This window comes from Choloepus didactylus, chromosome 23 (genome assembly GCF_015220235.1).
Source record: "Choloepus didactylus isolate mChoDid1 chromosome 23, mChoDid1.pri, whole genome shotgun sequence".
Taxonomy (NCBI): Eukaryota; Metazoa; Chordata; class Mammalia; order Pilosa; family Megalonychidae; genus Choloepus; species Choloepus didactylus.
In genome coordinates, this window is record NC_051329.1 from 10,112,152 (window position 1) to 10,135,089 (window position 22,938).

The 22,938-nt window shown below is 40.7% G+C and overlaps 1 protein-coding gene across 2 annotated transcripts in view; it reads left to right on the plus strand.

Moving 5' to 3' along the window:
• The window catches only part of ATP2A2 (ATPase sarcoplasmic/endoplasmic reticulum Ca2+ transporting 2), a 69,956-nt gene that overhangs the window by 11,953 nt on the left and 35,065 nt on the right, over positions 1-22,938 (plus strand). For both annotated transcript variants that reach the window (XR_005213947.1, XM_037816534.1), the window contains exon 5: positions 145-283. Coding sequence is in view for 1 of the 2 variants with exons in the window: in XM_037816534.1 (XP_037672462.1) it covers positions 145-283 (139 nt within the window). In the remaining variant the exon portion in view is untranslated. The remainder of the gene's footprint in view (positions 1-144; positions 284-22,938) is intronic.

Sequence of the window (22,938 nt, forward strand, 5' to 3'; positions counted from 1 at the left end):
AAATGTCATTAATGAGCTCCTGTTGTGTGTTTTTTTTTCCCCTTAGATTAGAACTCTAAAATTTTATTTTTTGAGCTAGAAGTATTTACTTGCAGTGACAGATAGGTGTTTTAATACTTTAATCTTCTATTTGCTTTTTTATAGGAAAGAAATGCTGAAAATGCAATTGAAGCCCTTAAGGAGTATGAGCCCGAAATGGGCAAAGTGTATCGACAGGACAGAAAGAGTGTACAGCGGATTAAAGCTAAAGACATTGTTCCTGGTGATATTGTAGAAATTGCTGGTGAGTTGGGTTTGTCTTGTTTTATTCTAGATTGTATTATTTAAATGCAATTTTGTTGAGATATATTCACATACCATTAGATTGTATTTTTGAATGTTGTCAATTTCTCAAGGCTCATAATTAAAATAATTGTCCTCTTAATGTATAAATTAAGAGATTTTAGTGCCATCCAAACCAATGATGTTTTTCTGTAAAATTATTTTGAAGTGTTGTATATGTTTGTTTTTTAATGAAGTATTTTGCATTATACTAGATTATGTACTACTGTCAATGAGAACACCAGTACTAGAAGTGATGGATTTAATCTTGATTTGACTTTTAACTGTGATAAGCTATTTGTCAGAATGGTGGTTAATGGCTTACACAGTATTTTCTTTGTTTCTTGGCACAAATGTTAAGTCATATTTTTAACAAATTGACGGTTAAGGGTGGTTTCATGATTCTAAAAGCTATGCTTAAAAATACTTTGAAGCAACACACTGTGTCAGGGGACTTAGCCTGGGCTGTATGGATGGACTTCAAAAATTCCATGAATCCCCTGCAAGTTCAGAGCCCTCAACAAATCTCAAAAGGGTCAGTATTCTCATTGCTGTACATCAGTCCTGTTTTTTGATAGAGAGGAATGCAGTCTTTCCTGCTCCCACTCCTGCTTCCCTTGCGGAGAATTAAGTTGGACTGTAGTGTTCACATCAAAGCTTTTCACACCGTTCTGAGCTCAGAATCCTTTTTCTACTTTGGGGTGTGTGTGTGTGTGTGTGAATTGTCTCATAATAACAGACCAACTCTGGGGAAGATGTGCTTTGTCCTTATTACCTTAATTACTTCAGTGAAGATTATTGAAATCACTGCATCTCTTGGCTTATGCACTAGATTTGGCCTCTGAAAAGAAAGTGTTGTTGCAGGTGTTCTTGTTGTAGGTGTTCTCTAGATAATTCTTGTAGTTCTTCCAGAAAAAAGAATGATGCTGCATATACATGAATAAATTGATTACCTAGGATGGCAAAGTATGTGTGTATAAATGATTTAATAGCTTAAGAATAATGGTAACACAAGTACAAGTCAGAATAAGTGTTTTAGCCATTCGGGTTTTTTTTTAACTTTTTATTTTACTGTAATTTCAGACTTTAAAGCTGCAAGAATAGTAAGAGAATTCCCATGTAGCCTTCACCCAGATTCTACATGTTAACACTTTATCACATGTGCATTATCATTCTTTATCTATATGTACACAGTTTAGTCTAAACTATTTTAGAGTAAGTTACAGACATGATGCCTTTTTACTCCAAAATAGAGCAGTGTTTATTTCCTAAAATTGAGGAGATTCCCTTACATAATCCCAGTACAGTGATCAAAATGAGGAAATTGGTATACTGTAATCTAGCCTTATTCAGATATTCCCAATCATCCCAATGTTCTTCGGTGCATTTTTTTTTAACTTTTTATTTTGAAATAATTTCAAAATTACAGGACAGTTGGAAAAATAATACAAAATTGATATAGAGAGCTCCAGTGTATGCCCTACAGAGATACTCAGATTTACCAACTTTTAGTATTCTGCTACATGTTATGTCTTTCTGTCTGTATCTAACTATCAGTCCATCTATCTGCTGAACATTTGAGCATAGGTTGTGTACATGCTGCTTGAATACTTAATACTTTCAGGTATATTTACTAAGAATAGTCAGTTATGTAACCACATTCAGTATGATTGTCAAGTTCAGGAAATTTAGCATTGATATAAAGCATACAGTCTATGCATACATATTCTGTGTGTGTATATATATATATATATACAGGATATACTATAGTGTTTCTTAAAGCAAAGAATATTTGAGTTAGATGGGGAATGGGGATGAGATGAGCAGGCATAGGTTACAGGGTCAGGAGAGCTGGCAGGGTTTCTCATGCCGGTTTCTGCCCTGTGTGGTGGTGCTGCTAGGGCCCGAGGAAGGCACTGAGGAAAATAGCTGTCTTTCCACAAATTTGTATTTACTAGGTGGGGTTGCAGATAACGTTGCTTAAATACATGTTTATGATTCCATGTGTGTGTGTTTGCGTGTTTTCCAGTTCTGCAGCTTCATCTGGTGATATAAACTAAGACCGTTTTAAACATTTTAATGTTATTTAGGCTATTTCAATGTATTGAACCTGTTTTGAAGACTTAGAGTCTCCAAAGCGTGTATCCCTGTTTTGCATCGGCAGATGGCAATGGTAAACAGCTTCAGAAGAAAGTGTGAATTTAATGCCTCAAGGCATCTTCCCCTTTGAAGAAATTAACACTAGGGTCGGCTTCTCTTTGAAGTAGGAGCTTCTTTTTTCAGTTTTCCTTTGAATCCTCTGTAGTCTTTCTGATCTCAGGAAGTCACTCTAACCACTTAGTTAACTGAGAAACCTGGGAGTCATCCTTATTCTTCCCTCCTGTATGCTAATCCAGCTCTAAGACTGGTTGATTGATTCTGTCTCCAAAATATACCCAAATTGGTGAACTTCTCCATTTCCTCAGTCACCACACCAGTCCAACCATAACTTGCACTGGGCCTGCCATAGCCCGTTGTCTTCTTCATACAGCAGCGGGAGTGGTTTCTTAAAGGTCTTGTCATTTATTTACCTGCTAAAATCCTTTAGTGTCTTCCCCATTGTCTCTGAAATGTAACACAAAACCCTTTCTTTGACAAAAAGATCTACATTGTTTCTTTTTTTGACTTCATCTTATGCCACTCCCTTATGCTGCAGTAATACAGGCCTTCCCCTGCCCCACCAGTTTTCAATACCACCAAACTTGCCTGATCTTTTTTGAGAGGTTGGCCATATTATGTAGTTTGTTAATTTGCTCAATACACAGATCTCTCAGTGGCAAAACTTTGGTTACAACCCCGATTTTCCTGACCTTTCTTGCCCAGTGTGAAATTTCATTCCCTTTAAGTAGAATTTTTATTTCAATTTATATACATTTTTAATTCAGAGAAATATGATTGGGAGAACAGTAGGATACTTTCGAATGAAAAATGTTTACAGAAACCTTTATGGACTAAATGGAATAGGAATGCAAGATAAATGAGGAAGAAAGGAACTTATGTAGTATATTTTTGTAATTAGCTTAAATGTTGCATTTGATAGTTTAGGAAAGATAACTGATGGTTGAGCCATAGTGTGTGTAACCTAAGGTTCCTAAGTTTTCCAGTCTTTGGAGTATCCTTTTTAATTAAAAAAAAAAAAAAATGACTTTAGTATAAAAAAAAAAGATGTTTAAATCTCTTTTCTTAGGTGAATAAACTACTATACTAATAACTGTTCTAAGCAATACACACATTTAAATCCATTCTCCTTTCCCCTGTTTCTGAATTCTTCATGGGGAGTGCTAACATGTCCTCAGTACTTACCACTTTCATCCTCCAGCTTCCCCCCCGTGTTACTAATTTCAAAAATCATGCAGTGCTTTGATATTAGGCTCTTGTGTATGATTCTTCTTGAATTTCAACCATGTGATTGAGGAAAACAGGGCAGAGGTGATAGCTAGTCTTAAGTAGATATGGGCATTTTATTAAACACTGTTGTCACACTACTACTAGCAGTGAGCACCTCAAGGGCAAAACTGTCGCTTTGCCCATTGTAATCTTTCTAAGCATATAAGAAGCTCCCAGTGAATAATGAAACTTGAATCAGAAAAGGGTGTAGGTTCAGCTAATAAGAACATGCTTATTGTGCAGCGTCTGTGCAGAACAGAAAATTCAAGTCTATGCCTTCAGTAATGACAGCTTAGCTTAAGGTAAATGTCAGATAACTGATACAGAGCTTGCAGATGCTTGGCTTTTTAACTATCAACCACTCTGCTATTCACATTTTACAATTCATGTTTACAAATACTTAAGGAAACTGAGTCTTTGTGACTTGCCTCTGCCTTCTCCTGCAGTTAATTTGATAGTAATGTACAACGTACTTAATAAAATGTATATGTAGCATGTTTATCAGTCATATTTCAGTGTATCAGTCAGAGGCCCAGGTTGCAATTTTTTAAGCACCAGTTTCATAGAGCTATAATTCTCATAAAATTCACCCTTTTAAAGTGTACAATTCAATGACTTTTAGTATATTCAGAATTGTGTAATCATCAATGTTGTGTAATTCCAGAACGTTTTCATCCCCCAAAAGAAAATCTCATACCCACTAGTAGTTACTTCCCATTAGCCCCTCCCATCAGCCCCTGGTAACAGCAGATCTGCTTTCTATCTCTGGATTTGCCTATTCTGGTCAAAATATACAAACAGAATTATACGATATGCGACCTTTTGAACTGGCTTCTTTAACTTGGCATATTTTTAAGATTCATTCATGTTGTAGCAAGTATCAGTATTTCATTCCTTTTTATAGCCTAATAATCCATTGTATGGATATACCATATGTATCCATTCATCAGTTAAACATTTGGATTGTTTCTACTTTTTTGGCTATTATTATGAATAATGCTGCTGTGAAAATTCACGTATAGGTTTTTGGGTGGACATGTTTTCATTTGTTTTGTGTACATACCTAGACATGGAATTGCCAGGTCATATACGGACTCAGTATTTAACATTTCAAGGAATTGACAAACTGTTTTCCAAAGTGGTTGAAATCATTTTACATTTCCACAAGCAATGTATGAAAGTTCCAATTTCTCTACATCCTTCGAGCTCTTACTAGTGTTTTTTTTTTTTTTCTTTATTAGAGAAGTGGTGCCTTTCCAGAACAATCATGCATAAAATACAGGATTTCTATAAAGCACTCTATTATTAACACCTTGCATTGGTGTGGAACATTTGTTACAATTGATGATAGCACATTTTTCTTATTTATTTATTTATTTTTATTGAGACTGTTCACAAACCATACAATTATCCAAAGATCCAAAGTGTACAATCAGTTGCCCACAGTACCATTATGCAGCTAGGCATCCATCATCACAATTTTTTTTTTTTAATTTTTAGAACATTTCCATTACTCCAGAAAAGAAATAGACAAAAGAAGGAAACTCAAATCCTCCCATACCCCTAACTACCCCCTCTCCATTATTGATTCATAGTATTGGTATACTATGTTACTGTTGATGAAAGAGTGATAAAATACTAGTAACTGTAGTATATAGTTTGCAATAGGTATATATTTTTTCCTATATGCCCCTCTATTATTAACTTCTAGTTATAGTGTCATACATTTTTTCTAATCCATGAGAGAGATTTCTCATATTTGTACAGTTAATCACGGAGATTGTCCACCACAAGATTCACTGTTTTATACATTCCCATCTTTTAACCTCCAGCTTTCCTTCTGGTGAAATATGTGACTCAGAGCTTCCCCTTTCGACCACCTTCACACACCATTCAGCACTGTTAGTCATTCTCACAACGTGCTACCATCACCTCTGTCCACTTCCAAAAGTTTAAGTTCATGCTAGTTGAACATTCTGCTCATAATAAGCAACTGCTCCCCATTCTTTAGCCCCGTTCTATATCCTGGTAACTTAAATTTCATGTCTAAGAGTTTATATATTATAACTAGTTCATATCAGTGAGACCTTGTGTCCTTATGTGTCTGTCTTATTTCACTCAATATAGTGCCCTCAAGGTTTCTCATCAACCCATTTTTTTAAAGATGGTTTTGTTCACACACCATGCATTCAGTACTAAATAAACAATTGATGGTTCCCTGTATAGTCATGTATTTATGTGTTCACCACCATCACCACTGTCTGTATAAGGACATCTCCATTTCTTCCATAAAGGAGGAAGAGTCAAAGATGGTAGAGAGACAAAAGAAAAAAAAAGAGGAAAAAAAAAACAAAACATGACAGTAATGAAAGGAAAGGTAGCATTAAACCAAAGTAGAATAAAGAGACAATATCCCCAATGCCAAGAGTCCCATACCCCTTCCATATGTCTCCCCCCCCCCGCCATGCATTTAGCTTTGGTATATTGCCTTTGTTACGTTAAAGGAAGCGTAATACGATGTCTCTGTTAATTATAGTCTCTAGTTTGCATTGATTGTATTTTACCCCCAGTCACAGCCTATTTTTAACACCTTACAATGTTGACCTTCATTTATTCTCCTTCATGTAAAAACATGTTTGTACCTTTTATCACAATCGTTGAGCACCCTAGGTTTCACTGAGTTATACAGTCCCAGTGTTTATCTTCCCACTTTCCTTCTGCTGTCCCACATGCTCCTAACCTTCCTTTTTCAGCCTTACTCACAGTCATCTATGTCCAGTGTACTTACATTGCTGTGCTACTAACTCCTACAATTGTGTTCCAGACCTCTCAATCCCTTCTTTTCCTGTCTGTCTGTAGTTTTCTCCCTTGAGTGTTTCCTGTAGAACAGGTATCTTATTCACAAACTCTGTCATTGTCTGTTTGTCAGAGAATATTTTATGCTCTCCCTCATATTTGAAGGACAATTTTGCCAGATACAGGATTCTTGGTTGGTGGTTTTTCTCTTTCAGTATCTTAAATGTATCACCCCGCTTCCTTCTTGCCTCCATGGTTTCTGTTAAGAAATAGCACATATAGATTGAGAAAACACTACTAAGTATGCAGAACTTTTAAATTATGTTCCTTTGGAAGGTACTGATTTTCAAGGCACAAGATTAATTCACACAGATCAAGAGAATACAGGACACTATATAAGCAATTTTTAAAAAGTTACCACAAAATCCTGTTATACTTTACTACATTTGCTGTATTCTGGCTTCACTAATTGAACAACTCATAAACCACCAAAACACAACCCAAAAAACACACACCAAGACCCCTAGTGTTTTGTCTATTTATCCCAGTTCAAGGACTTTATTGATTTTGATTAAATTTGCTATATGGCTAATCTTTGTAAAAAAAAAAAAAAAAAGAAAAGAAAAGAAAAAGAAATAGCACATAGTCTTATCAAGCTCCCTTTGTATGTGATAAATCGCTATTCTCTTGCTGCTTTCAGGATTCTCTCTTTATCTTTGATGTTTGATAATCTGATTATTAAGTGTCTTCGTGTAGGGCTGTTCAGAGCTGTTCTTTTTGGGATATGCTGCACTTCTTGGAGCTATAATTTTATGTCTTTCATAAGAGATGGGAAATTTTCATTATTTCCTCTATTGCTTCTGCCCTTTTCCCTTCTCTTCTCCTTCTGGGACACCCATGACACATACATTCCTGCGATTCATGTTGTTATTCAGTTCTTGGAGACGTTGCTCATATTTTTCCATTCTTTTCTCTGTAGGCTTTCAGGTGTCTTGTTCTCCAGTTTCTGAGTGTTTTCTTCTGCATCTTGAGATCTGCTGTTATATGTCTCCATTGTTTCTTTCATCTCTTGTGTTGCGCCTTTCATTTCCATAGATTCTGCCAGTTTTTTTGAACTTTCGATTTCTACCTTTTGTACACCCAGTGTTTTCATCATATGCTTCATCTCTTTTGCCATATCTTCCCTAAGCTTTTTGAATTGATTTAGCATTAGTTATTTAAATTCCTGTATGTCAGTTGAAGTGTAGGTTTGTTCCTTTAACTGGGCCATAAGTTTCTTTTTCTTAGTGTAGGTTGTAGTTTTCTGTTGTCTAGGCATCTGGTTTCCTTGGTTACCCCAATCAGGTTTTCCCAGACCAGAACGGGTTCAGGTCTCAGGAGGCAATAGTATCATGTCTCTCTAAGGGTGAATCTTAGAAGATTGATGCACCTTTTGAGGCCTCAAGTCACTGTACTTTTCTGCCCAGCAGGTGGCGCCTGTCAGCCTGTCACTCCAGACTGGTGTAAGGAGGTGTGGCCTGTGGCTGTTTTCCCCCAGGCTCTGAGTCTGGTTCTCAGTGGAAGGCGGGTGGTAGAGCTTGGGACCACCTCTTTCCTCTTAGGGAAAATACACTCTGTGGGGAGATATCATTTGCATTCACATAGTCTCTCTGCCTTTGCTATCTCCACCCTTGTCTGGGTCAGAGCACTGGGAACTAAAAATGGCTGAGGCTTTCTCCACTGAATTGAAAAAGGGACAGAAAGCCCCCCTTCAGGGCCAGTCCGTGGCCACCCTTAGTTTCATCTATTGGCAAGAAACATCACCCGGTCCTCTGGAGTCCCCCTTCCTCCTAGAGAGGTCCTCTGGCTCTCCAAGGTCAGTCGTCACCAAAAGCCTCTGTCTGCTTGTTGGGGATTCGTAGCTGGTATTGAGCAGTCAGCATTTGTTAATTAAAACTTCAGTTGAAGCTGGGCCAAGGTGTATTTGCTTGCTAGGAGAGTACTGCTCTCTATCACAGTGAGGCTTTGCAGTTCAGGCTGCCATGGGGGAGGGGCTCTCGGCTCGAGTCCTCAGTCTTTACTTACAGATTTTATGCTGTGATCTCAGGCATCCTCCCCAAGCCAGGCTGGTGTATGATGTGTGGACAGTCACGTTTGTCCCCCAGCAGTTATTCCTGATTATTCACTAGTAGTTCCTGGTTGTTTATTAGTTGTTCCAGGGGGACTAACTGGCTTCGACTCCTCTCTATGCTGCTGTCTTCCCCTCCTGATGATAGCACATTTTAATAATTGTCCCATTAACTATAATCCATGGTTTAACTTTTAGGGTGTACTGTGTAGTGTAGTTCCATGAATTTTCTTTTTTTTTTTTATTCTGTTACTATATATGCAATTTAATATTTCCCCTTTTGATTGCATTCAGATAATATATTTTAGTGCTGTTGATTACAGTCACCACCACCCATTACCAGAACACTTCCATCATTCCAAATGTGTGGTTTTGTTTTGTTTTGTTTTTAGCCATAGACCAGTATCTCATTGTGGTTTTGATTTCCCTAATTTCCTAATGCTGAGCATCTTTTCGTGTGCTTATTGGCCATTTTGTGTCATCTTTATACAAAATGGCTATGCAAATCCCTTTGTCTATTTTAGTTGGGATGTCTTTAATATTGAGTTGTTAAGAGTTCTTATGTATATCATGGATATAAATCCCTTACCAGATAGGTGATTTGCAAAATCTTTCTCCCATTCTGTGAGTTGTCTTTTCACTTCCTTGATGGTGTCCTTTGTAGCACAAAAAGTTTAATTTTGATGAATTTCTGTTTGTTTTGTCTTTTGTGATTTGTGCTTATGTTGTCATATCTAAGAAACTGTTTCCTAATCCTAACACCTGAAGATTTTGTATATGGTTTGAGGTAGGGGTCCAATTTCATTCATTTGCAAATATGGATAACCGGTTTCTCAACATTGTTTGTTGAGAAGGCTGTTCTTTCTTCATTGAATTGGCCTAGCACCCTTGTCAAATCACCTGATCTTAAATGTAAGTGTTTCTAGAATCTGAATTCTGTTCCATTGACCATGACCTGTATGGCTGACCTTATGCTAGTACCATCCTGTCTCTATTACTGTAGAAGGAATGTGAGTCCTCCAACTTTTTCTTTTTCATAATTGCTTTGGCTGTTACAGGTCCCTTGCACTTCCATGTGAATTTTAAGGTTAGCTTGTCAATTTATGCAAAAAAAAAAAAAAATCAGCTGGGATGTTGATAAAAATTATACTGAATCTATTGATCAGGTTAAGTAATATTGCCATCTTTCTGGTTCATGAACATGAGATGTCTTTCCATTTATTTAGATCCTCCTTTCATTTCTTTCAGCAATGTTTGTTGTCAGTGTACAAGTCTTCTACTTTTGTGAAATCTTTCAAATTTTGCTGTTTTTGAAACTTTTATTAATAGAATTGTTTTCTTAATTTCATTTTTGAAAGCTGCTAGTGTATAGAAATACAATTGATTTTCTTGTATTGATTTTGTGTCTTGCAACCTTGCTGAAAACATTCTATAAATTTTTTTGTGTGGAAACCTTAGTATCCTGTTTTCTATATACATGATCATATTATCTTCAAATAGAAATAGTTCTTCCTTTTCCGTCCGGATGCCTTTTATTTCTTCCTCGTGCCCAATTGCTCTGACTAGAAATTCTAGTACAATGTTGAATAGAACTGAGGAGAGTGGACCTCCTTGTTTTGTTTCTGATTTTAGAAGGGAAAGCATTCATTCTTTCGCTATTAAGTATGGCATTAGGTTTGGATTTTTTACATGTCCTTTATTAATGTAGTGGAAGCCAGGTCACAGTTCTAATTTTTAGAGCATCAGTATGCTCTGTATGGTCAGTTTTGGTAGCTTTTCACGGTGATTGTTGCGGTCGCAGTTGACTCGTCTGGGGTGGGGGGAGGTGGCGGCCGGTTGCCAAATCCTAGGCTCTCAGGATTGCTTGGAGAGTACCGGCGGCGGGGGCTCTTTCCCGGAGGCGAGGGCGAGGCGGGGGACTGGGCCCGGTCCCCAGCGTAGGCGTGCAAAGTATGGAGGGCGGCGAGAAAGGAACAAGCGGGACACGGTTCTTTTAGGGTGAAGAAGCCAAGAGAGAGCCTTTATTAGGGGAGAGTACAAGCTTATATCGGGCGTTTAGAGGGCGGGGTAGCTGTAGAGGTTAAAGGCTTGGATTGGTTCTGAGAGGGCGCGGAGGTTGATTGAAAAGGGGCGAGAGTTGCTCCGGTAATGGTGTCTGGCAACAATGTATGCACACTGGTGGTAATGGGAGTTGCACTGGCAATGGGGAGTGTCCGGGCAAGATAAGGGGGTGGGGAAAAGGCGGTTCCCTCCGGCAAGCCTCCCCTAACAGTGGTATTTTGGGTGAGGAAATGGGGCCTGCCTCCGGCCTCACTTTCCCAGGCCCGGGGGGCTGCGGAGGGCGCTGTCGCCCAGGCCCGCCAAGTTGAAGCACGTAATCAGTGTCCCGCATTTCCCCCTTCTTTTCTAATTAAAGGAAGAAGCTTACCGGAGAGGCCCGCTAAGGGATGAGGGAAGGGGGAGGCCGGGGAGGGGAAAAAGGGGTTGACGGTGGCTCAGCGAGGCTGGAGCTCGGCGTTGGTGTGGCGCCCGGGCACTCGACAGGGGCCTTGCTGCTTGCGGGATGGACGAGGGTGGGGGGTTTAAAGTTGGAGGTTCAGAGAAGCTGGAGCTCGAGGTTGGTGCGATGTTCAGACGATCGAGAAGGGCCTCGCGGTCGGCGGGTTGACCGGTGGCGGTGAGGTCGCGGAGGGTTGGTTGTCATCTCGGAGTAGAGAGCGTCAGAGGTGGCGAGTCGCTGGTACTGGACTTGCACGAACGAGGAGAAAATAGCATCCGTTTGTTTCCTTACAAGCTGGACAATTTTGCGGATAATGCAGGGTCCTAAGGTGAGAGCTTTTGAGCGCAGGTTTCTTCGACTCTGGAGACAAAGGTGGCGAAAGGCTCGCTCGGCTCCTGGAAGAGCTTGGTGAATTTATTAGGCCGACAGGCGGAGCAGTTGGCAAAAGCTCGCAAGGCGATTTCCCGAAGGATAGGCCAAAAGGTGGTAGGTGCATTAATATAAGCAGATGCATTTATAAACGCTCCCGTGCCCAAGTAAGCTTTGGGGTGATGATAGACTCCAGTGGCTGCGTCTTGCTCACTTTGCTTAGCTGCTTCCGCCTGGAAGTGAGCACGCCAATCAACAAACTGGCCGGGGTTAAGAATGGAACGGGCAAGCGAGGCCCAGTCTTGGGGGATGCAAAAGTCCATGCCGAGATCCTGCAGTATTTGAGAAGCGTATGGGCTACCTAACCCGTCCTCCTTGACGGCCCTGCGAAGCTGCTTGATAGTATCTGAGTCAATGGGATACCAGTCGTACGGTTTTTGCGGTGTGGGGGTAAGGTTAAGAGGAAAGCAGCGAAAAGCACGAGAGAAAGGAGGACGCGCTTGCAGAGGGCCTGGCACGGGAGTGGGGGTAGGGGGAGCGTTGCTCCAAGGGTTGCCTTGAGGTGTAGAAGGCAGCCAGGGGTTGTTAGTCGGCAGGGTGGGAGGAGCGGCGGTAGCTGCCGGTAGCGGCTCCGAGGGGGAGCTTGACGGAGGGGGAGGCGGAAGTGGGAGGCCCCAAGCGTCGCAAGACGGCGGCGCGGTGGGAGTGGCTAAGGCATAAGATGGTGGACTAGCTCCGCCCTGTGAAAGGGCGGGGTAAAGCGCTTGCGGTTTTCGGCCCAGCTTAGGGCTGACGTCATCGCCGGAGCACTTCCTCCCCTCGATGGAAGAAGAAGGAGGAGGAGGAAGTTCGCCATCTTGGCGAGGCTCAGTGTTATTTTGTTTTTTGGGAGTCACTTCGAGCGCGTTGTTAATCTGCTCGACTAAGGACTCTGTGTCCGAATCGTGGTCTACATTAGTATCGCTGTCTGAATTTGTTGACTGGGTTGATAGGGCCTCCTTGGATTTAATGGGGCCTCGATCAGGGGGGAGGGAGCCTTGAAGGCAGGAGCGGACGGTTATTAAGGTGGGGAGCAAGCCGGGAGGGAAGCGCTTGCTCTCATGTTCCATGGCGTTGGTGACCCGATCAATAAGGCGATCATAAGTAACAGGGTCCCAAAGATGGCAAGTGGTGAGCCATGGGTTAAAGGGCAGCAGGAGGTCCCAGTATACTTGCAGCTGCCGGACAGACACCTTACAGCGATGTGTGTCTAGGAGACCAGCCAGAGCACGAACTTGGGGTGCTTGGCGTGCAGATAGACGATTACCCATAGCGGAGTGAGAAAAGAAAAAGGGGGGTTGATTATTGAGTAAAGAAAATGAGGTAAACCGTGGTCGCGAGGCCGAAGGAGACGGCGAGAATAGAAGGCAGGAGCCTCTAGTAGCGAGAGCAGTTTGGGGGGGGGCGGTCGCAAAGAGGCACACCGCGCCAAACAAAGAAACAAAGACACAAAGGACTACAGCAAAGTAATGGAGGGGAAGAGGGAAAGCTACTGGAGGAAGAGTGTTAGGAGGAATGGGGGGACATAGGAAGAGAAGACGAAAGGTAGTCGGGGGTAAGAGTTAGGTTAACGCGGGAAAGGAAGAGCGGCCCGGGCGCGGAGCGGCGTTGGAGAGGCGGCTCCGGACGTGGAGCGGCGAGGGAGAGGCGGCTCCGCGGGGCGGCGAGGGAGAGGCGGCCCTTACTTTGCAGGCGAGGAGAAGGGGAGCTGGAGAGGCGTCCGGGCGAGCGGGTGGTTTTACTGGACCGCTGCGTGGAGAGGACTTTTAATTCCAGGGGCCCCACGTTGGGCGCCAGTTGCGGTCGCAGTTGACTCGTCTGGGGGGGGGGGAGGTGGCGGCCGGTTGCCAAATCCTAGGCTCTCAGGATTGCTTGGAGAGTACCGGCGGCGGGGGCTCTTTCCCGGAGGCGAGGGCGAGGCGGGGGACTGGGCCCGGTCCCCGGCGTAGGCGTGCAAAGTATGGAGGGCGGCGAGAAAGGAACAAGCGGGACACGGTTCTTCTAGGGTGAAGAAGCCAAGAGAGAGCCTTTATTAGGGGAGAGTACAAGCTTATATCGGGCGTTTAGAGGGCGGGGTAGCTGTAGAGGTTAAAGGCTTGGATTGGTTCTGAGAGGGCGCGGAGGTTGATTGAAAAGGGGCGAGAGTTGCTCCGGTAACGGTGTCTGGCAACAATGTATGCGCACTGGTGGTAATGGGAGTTGCACTGGCAACGGGGAGTGTCCGGGCAAGATAAGGGGGTGGGGAAAAGGCGGTTCCCTCCGGCAAGCCTCCCCTAACAGTGGTATTTTGGGTGAGGAAATGGGGCCTGCCTCCGGCCTCACTTTCCCAGGCCCGCGGGGCTGTGGAGGGCGCTGTCGCCCGTGCCCACCACCCTCCCCAGGGGCTGATCAGGTCCCCCAGCCCAGGCCCGCCAAGTTGAAGCACGTAATCAGTGTCACGCAGATTGTAAACTGATATCCAAATGATAGATTTGTTTGGTAACTAGGACCAGCGGGTCATTGAATTTGGGGATGACATAATGCCGAGGCATTTACGGTGGAGTGTATGGAACCCTTTGGGAGCGTGTATTGTGATTACTTGACCTGAGCCAGATAAAAATGCTTATTAAGATTTTTTAAAGACTATATATTTGAGGTTTTTGACTTAAATTCCACTTACATTTGGATTAATAATCTGACCTTGAAAGTTGGCATTTAGCCCAGTAATTCAGTGTGTGAAACTATAGAAGTGAACTTCCTTTCTAAATGCAGATCTTAAGTTTTGGGGGTAAAAGTGTTATTCTCTACACAGCCCAAAGGATAATAAAATAGCATGGAGAACCTAAGATGGCGGCTAGGAGAGACAGGGCAAAAAAACACCTCTGTGAAAAATACTAGATAAAAGTCAGAAAGTGACCCAGAATGCCAGTTCCAGCGATGCACCAGTTGGACAAGGTATGCTAAATCCACGGGGAACGTGCACTTGGTGAAACCGGGAGTCTGTGTTCTGAAATGAGTGAGTAAGCCATGGAATATCCGGCAGCTACGCTGTGGTGTGAGGAAACTGAGGGTTGGCGTTTGGAGGCGGACTAGTTCTTTTTTAAAAAACCCAAAAGCAGCTGCAGATACGGCAACAAGAACCACACAGTGAAGCGCGGCAGGAACGGGCTGTGCGAACGCCTCAATATGTGGCGTAGAAGATAACCTTTTGCACACCCGCTGCTGATTGTCTCAGAGCAAGGCAGGCAGAGGTGAGCCAAAAGGGGAAATAACCACGCCCCTGCAGCCATCTTCCCAGTAGGCTGGGAACGCTCTTGCCCAGAGACAGGGCCACAGCCCAGAGCTGCACCAAGAAGCCCCAGTGTGATAGGGGGTGTTTCCAGCAGCACGTGCATACACCACAGTGTCGGGCATGGACAAGAGCCTTTCGCGCACCCACAGCTAATTGTCCCGGAGCTGGGAAGGTGGAGCTGTGAGAAAAGGGGGAAATTGGCATGCCCCACTCAGCCATCCTTACAGCAGGCTGCGAACACACCTACACAGCCCGGTGGCCCAGAACTTTTCTTGAGGGACGGTGCGCACTTGTGACGTAGACAACCGTCTCTCAGCAGAGGCCCTAGAAGGGCACAGCTTGGAAGAGGGACCCACTCGGAAATCCTGGGGACCATATGCCAATACCAAGGTCAGTGGCAGAGACGATCTGTGGCAAGACTGAAATAAAGGTTTAGACTCTTGCAACAGCCTTAAATCTCCAGGAACACCTGGGAGGTTTGATTTTTAAAGCTGTCCTCCCTTCCTAACTGCTCAGACGCATGCCCCACATTCACGGCAGACAGCATCAGCAACACACCCAAACTTGGTGCACCAATCAGACCCCACAAGAATCAGACCCCCACACACCACAAAGACAAAGTTGGGGAGAACTGACTTGAGGGGAATAGGTGACTCACAGACACCACCTGCTGGTTAGTTAGAGAAAATGTACGTCACCAAGCTGTAGATCTGACAAATTAGAGATTTGTCTTTGAATAATCCTGCATATCCTAAAAGAACCTTATCAAGTAAAGCAAATGCCAAGAGGCCAAAAACAACAGAAATTTTTAAAGCATATGATAAAACCAGATGATATGGATAACCCAAACCCAAACACCCAAATCAAAAGATCAGAGGATACACAGTACTTGGAGCAATTAATCAGAGAACTAAAGACAAGCAACAAGAGCTTGGCACAGGGTGTAAAGGACATGAAGGAGAGCATGGCACAGGATATAAAAGACATGAAGAAGACCCTAGAAGAGCATAAAGAAGAAATAGCAGGAATAAATAAAAAAATAGATGATCTTATGGAAATAAAAGAAACGGTTGACCAAATTAAAAAGATTCTGGATACTTAGTACAAGACTGGAGGAAGTTGAACAATCAGTCAGCGTCCTCAAGGACCACAGAGTGGAAAATGAGAGAACAAAAGAAAGAATGGGGAAAAAAAATTAAAAAATGGAAATGGACCTCAGGGATATGATAGATAAAATAAAACGTCTAAATTTAAGACTCATTGGTGTCCTAGAAGGGGAAGAGAAGGGTAAAGGTCTAGAAAGTGTATTCAAAGAAATTGTTGGGGAAAACTTCCCCAACCTTCTACACAATATAAATACACAAAGCATAAATGCCCAGCAAACTCCAAATAGAATAAATCCAAATAAACCCACTCCGAGACCTATTCTGATCATACTCTCAAATACTGAAGAGAAGGAGCAAGTTCTGAAAGCAGCAAGACAAAAGCAATTCACCACATACAAAGGAAACAACATGAGACTAAGTAGTGACTACTCAGCGGCCACCATGGAGGCGAGAAGGCAGTGGCATGACCTGCTTAAAATCCTGAGAGAAAAATTTTCAGCCAAGAATACTTTATCCAGCAAAGCTCTCCTTCATATTTGAAGGAGAGCTTAAAATTTTCACAAACAAATGCTGAGAGGTTTTGCTAATAAAAGTCCTGCCCTACTTCAGATACTAAAGGGAGTCCAGAGAAACAAAGAAAGGAGAGAGAGAGATGGAGAAAGTTTCAGTACTAAGGAGACTCAATATTGGTTCAATGAAGGACATTAAGGGAGAGGGGGGAAAAATATATCTGACAAACATAAACCAAAGGATAGGATGGCTGATTCAAGAAATGCCTTCATAGTAATAACATTGAATGTAAATGTATTAAACTCCCCAATTAAAAGATAAAGATTGGCAGAATGGATTAAAAAAACATGAACCATCGATATGTTGCATACCACAGACTCATCTTAGACACAGGGACACAAAGAAATTGGAAGTGAAAGTATGGAAAAAATACTTCATGTAATCTACAGCCAAAAGAAAGCAGGAGTAGCAATATTAGTCTCAGATAAAATAGACTTTAAATGCAAGATGTTAGGATAGACAAAGAAGGCCACTACATACTAACAAAAAGGGCAAGTCAACAAGAAGAAATAACAATCATAAATGTTTATGTATCCAATCATGGTGCCACAAAATACATGAGACAAACACTGGCAAAACTAAAGGAAGCAATGGATGTTTCCATAATAATTGTGGGAGACGTCAACACATCACTCCCCTATAGCTAGATCAACCAGACAGAAGACCAATAAGGAAATTGAAAACCTAAACAATCTGATAAATGAATTCGATTTAACAGACATATATAGAACATTACATCCTAAATCACAAGGATATACATTCTTCTCTAGTGGTCACAGAACTTTCTCCAGAATAGACCATATGCTGGGACATAAAACAAGCCTCAATAATTTAAAAAAAAAAAAGAAAGAAACTAAATACCATGAATTGAGCTTTTTAGACATGGTAATTTTCATTTAAATTATGTAATTGGGGATGTGGGTTCTTTCTGATAGCTAGAAAAACTGGAGAATATTGTGAACTCTTGAAAATGAAAGCAAGTACGTATTTGCCATTTTGATACTTGCAGAAAGGAAGTGATTTTAGGTCATAAAACACATGTTTCTGAAAGGATGGTTCCACTGAATTTCCTGAAGGCTAGACTGGACTGGATGGTTTTTATTTGGGATTGGGGGATACAGGGAGCTAAGGAAATTAAATTTTAGGTGTTGCTCTATCAGCTAAAACCTTTCCACAGAGTAAGCATGTATATGAAATGCTTATGTAAACCTTAGCATTTCCTGTTATATCTATAACTCAGGAGCTTAATAAAGTTGATTTGACAGATGTAGAGAAAGGGACCCACATGTTCATCTTCTGAAGCCATGGTGATTCTGCCATTATTTTAATGCCAAGAAAATATGTCTTTGGATGGATGAAAACCCAAAGTACTACAATCAGGTATAATTTATGAGAAATGAACATCAATATTTTAAGCTTTCTGGAGTATCTGTTAATATTGTAAAAGCAAATCAAACTATGATAGCCATAAGAGTTCAATTTTAGAATTTTGGAAGTTTTGGTATATGCCCCGGGGGTTATTTATTGATTTCTCAAGGTCATGGTTCTCAGGATTGTTTAAAACAAACTTCTTGTATCTTGGTAACCCAGAGTCGACGAATAGCATGAGGACATAAATATCCTCAGATGACTTTTGTCCTGTAGTATACTCTGGAGCAAATCATATTTTAAGATTATATTAAGTGATGGAGGTGATACAATCTTAAGATAAAATTGCTTTTGTTTCAGATCCTCTGTGACAAATTAATTATATAGTTGCTAAAATAAAGACTAACTGTTCAGTAGTGCTAGCAATTTCAGGATTTATTCAGGAATAAAAAGAATAATTATTAAATTTGGTGACTTTAAAGGAAGAGAGGTTTTACTTTTTATTTGTTTTATTGGAAAATTTGTAGAGTTACAGAAAAATCGGGCAAGAAAATAGAACTCCATATACCTACCCCTGTTACTAACATTTGGCATTAATGTACCTTTGTACCTTTGTTACAATTGATGAAAGAATATTATAGTTGCTCTACTAACTACAGTCCATAGTTTACATTAGGGTTCACTATTCGTACAGTCTTATGGGTTTTTTTGGTTGTTGTTTTTAATTTTTATTTTAGTAACATATATACAACCTAAAATTTCCCATTTTAGCCACATTCAAGTACACAATTCACTGGTGTTGATTATATTCAGTGTTGTGCTACCATTGCCACCATCCATCACCAAACCTTTTCCATCCCTCCAAACAGAAATTCTGTACCAATTAAACATTAATTCCCCATTCCCTATTCCCACCCTGGCCCCTGGTAACCTGTATTCTAGTTTCTGAGTCTGAGTTTGCTTATTCTAATTATTTCATATCAGTGAGATCATACATTTGTCCTTTTGTATCTGGCTTATTGCATTCAACATGGATATTAATAATATATTTATTCATAATGCCCCAGACTTCAAGCAACCGAAAATTTCACCCAGAGGAAAGCAGATAAACATTTTGTAACATGGTTATTCAATGTCAAAGAACCTAAGGATAAAAGCAGTTACAACCGCTGATCCACACAACAGCATTGACAAATTTCAAGTCATTATTTTGAGCTAAAGATGCAGGCAGTAAAGAATCCATTCTGATTTGTTTCATGTTTATGAATTATAAGAAGTTACAAATATCTTCATCATATTTTGATAGTCAAGTTGTCATAATGAGATTTAGTAACATGTATCAAGTAGCTTTTCCAGAGGAAGGAAGAGGAAAGTCAAAGTTGTGAAATAAAAGGAAGATTCAGTTCATTTGAGAAAACCTGGGTTGTTACTCTAATTCTGCATGACACTGGACATGTAAATTAACCTGTGCAGAGTCAGATAATTGGAATAGACTGTTTCAAAGAGCTTTCTGGCTCTAAAAGATGTCTGATTCAAATAATTTGGCCATATGTCATTTATTTACCTGGGCTGTGAGTCCAGGTGGACTTTCATTTTTAAAAAGCTGTTGGGATTGGAGAGACTTGACTTTCAGCATTCAGCAAATACCGAATCCATACCTACCAAGCTCCCTCACAAATATTTAGCACGTCATTTCTTGCTATAGAATACATACTTTTCTATGTGTAGGATATCCATGCTTTTTCTGTAAAAGGCCAGCTAGAAAGTATTTTGGACTTCATGAGGCACATAAATTCTCTGTAGCAAAATCTCTTTTTAAACAATACTAAAAATGTAGAAATCATTCTTAGTAGCTGTAGGGTTTTTTAAATAAATAAAAAAAATCATATTTGGCTATCAGAATTGGCTTGCTGGCCACTAGTTTGTCAGCCCTTTTAGAGCAGTGCTTCTCTAACTTCATGTCTATAGGAAGCACCTGGGGATCTTGTTAAAATGCAGATTTTGGTTCTGTAGTTCTGGGATGGGGCTTTATATAAGTAGAAGTGGTTAGTGTTGATGGATTAGAAACAGAAAGGTTTGAGACTAGGGCCATTTAGCATTGTCCTGGTAGCTGTGAACCATGAGAAATGAACTCTGGGAGGTCTCCCTAACCATTAGGTCCTGATTGACCAGTTGATTTGAAACTTGATCTGATACTCAAAGGCTAATCTCCTGGAATCAGACCTCCTTCCCTTGACTCACTGAGAGTCACAGGACCAGTAAGTGCTAACCTTTACATCCCTGCCAGTTAGATTTTGGAAAATCTTGAAGAGACCTATGATATGGGAAATGCTTTTCCTAAGCGTGACACAAAACCAAGATTGACATAGCTGAATATGTAAAAATCTAAAATGAATTATATTGAAGATAATATAAGAATTAAAAAAAACAAAATAGTGTTAGCAGTGTTCAGAAAAATACATGTTTGGGAGTGTGGGAAATGGTGAGGATATAAATTTAGAGGAGATATAAATTTGTAGGAAAATTCTACCTTTATGAATAGCCTACAGAAATAATCCAAGTCCACAAACTTGATCCACTTACTGATATTGTAACAGGAAAAATGAGAAACACCAGATGATCATGAAAATGGGGGAGGGGGGTATTTAGAGCATATTTTGACAAAATATTGTGTCCTTGAGTCAAGTGACCTTTCTGTGCCTCATTTCCTCACCTGAAAACTGGGAGTCAAGATAATACCACCTTCCTTAGAATTTTTATGAAGATTAAGAGTTAGTAACCCTTAAAGCCCTTCCAGCAGTGCCTGGTATAGAATAATAGGCATTCTCCAATATTTAGCAATTATTTCTGTGCAGCCATTAAAAAAGAATGAGACAGTTGTGTATATACTTAGGGTAAATGAAAGTTTGTAATTTAAGTTTAATGAGTGTTACACATAGGCTCTAGAAGATAAATAGTAATAGCTTGACATATATTTGTTGAATGAGGGGAATGAAGGGTGAGATTTTCACCTTCTAAAAACATTACTAAAAACTGTTGTGCATCAAAGGACTTTACCATGAAAGTGAAAAGACAGCCTACTCAGTGGGAGAAAATATTTACAAAGCATATATCCAGTGAGGGTTTAATATCCAGAGTATATAAGGAAGTTTTTCTATAACTGAACAACCCAGTTTAGGAGTGGACAATAGACTTGAATAGACATTTTATCAAAGAGGATACACACAGCCCAAAAGCACATGAAAAGATGCTCAACCTCATTAGCTGTTAGGGAAATGCAAATAAAAACCACAATGAGATATCATTTCACACCCATTAGGATGGCTACTATTAAAAACACATAAAACTACAAGTGTGGGAGAGGATGTGGAGAAATAGGAAAACTCATTCCCTAATGGTGAGAATGTAAGATTGTACAGCTGCTGTGGAAGACAGTTTGGTGGTTCCTCTGAAAGTTAGGTATAGAATTACCGTATGGCCTGGCAATCCCACTTCTAGGTATATACTCCAAAGAATTGAAAGCAGAGACTCGAACAGATACTTGCAGACCAATATTTACAGCAGCATTATTCTCAGTTGCCAAAAGATGGAAGCAACCCAAGTGTCCATCAACCAATGAATGGATAAACAAAATGTGGTATATGCATACAATGAAATATTATTCAGCCATCGAAAGGATTGAAGTCTGGATGCATGCAACAACATGGATGAAACTTGAAGATAGCATGCTGAGTGAAATAAGTCAGACACAAAAGGGCAAATATTGTGTGGTTCCATTTAAATATCTAGAAAAAGCAAATTCAGAGACAGAAAACAGATTGCAGGTTATCGGGAGGTGGGAGTGGGGAAGTGGGGAATGGGAAGTTAATGCATGAGTTGTACAGAGGTTGTATTTGGGATGATTGTAAAGTTTTAGTAATGAAGTGATGGTGGCACAGCATTGTGAACATAACACTACTGAGTTAAACATATGAATGTAATTAATGGGCAATTTTAGGTTGTATGCATGTTACACTAGAATAAAATTTAAAGATAAAACGTAGCACTATAGAACACAAACAGCAAACTCTATTGTAAACAATAGAATATAGTTAATGGTACAGTTACACAAACTGTTCTTTCATGAATTGTAACAAATATTCCACACTAATGCAAGGTGTTAGTAGTAGGGTGGTATATGAGAACTGTGTATTTTATGCATGATTTTTCTGTAAACCTACAACTTCATTAATAAATATATATGTATAAACTTTGTTTACTTTTGTAATTAAGAAAGGAAAAAGGCTGGAATCCATCTTGGTAGGTTTACCAGGTAGCATGCCCTCTACCCTAACTTAGTGCCTGTGCTGATTTGAATAGATGATGTTCCCCAGAAAAAGCCTTGTTCTTTAATGCAGTCCTGTGGGGGCAGACTTATTCGTGTTGATTAGGTTGGAATCTTTTGATTGAGCTTTATCATGGAGATGTGACTCAATCAACTGCATGCGAAACATTTGATGGAATTATTTCCATGGAGATACGGATCCCGCCCATTCAGGGTGGGTCTTGATTTAATCACTGGAGTCCTATAAAAGAGCTTACAAACAGAAGGAGCTCAGAGCAGCAGAGAGGGGCATTTTGGAGAGAAACTAAGAGCTGACACTGATGCTGACACTTGGAGATGCTTGGAGATGTTTAGAGATGCTAGCCCAGAGTTTGCTCTGGAGAAGCTAAGAGAGGACCCTGACGCTTAGGAGCTGAAGAAGCTAAGAGAGACCAACAGACATTTTGGAGAAAGCCATTTTGAAATGCAGCCTGGGAACAAAGGAACAGCAGACGCCAGCCATGTGCCTTCCCAGCTGACAGGTGTTCCGGATGCCATCGGCCATTCTTCAGTGAAGGTATCCTCTTGTTGATGCCTTAGTTTGGACACTTTTATGGCCTCAGAACTGTAAATTTGTAACTTAATAAATCCTCTTTATATAAAAGCCAGTCTATTTCTGGTATTTTGCATAAAGGCAGCTTTAGCAAACGAATAGTGCCTGTGCTGCCTGTACACCCTCTAAGGAACGGCTGTCCTGCTGCC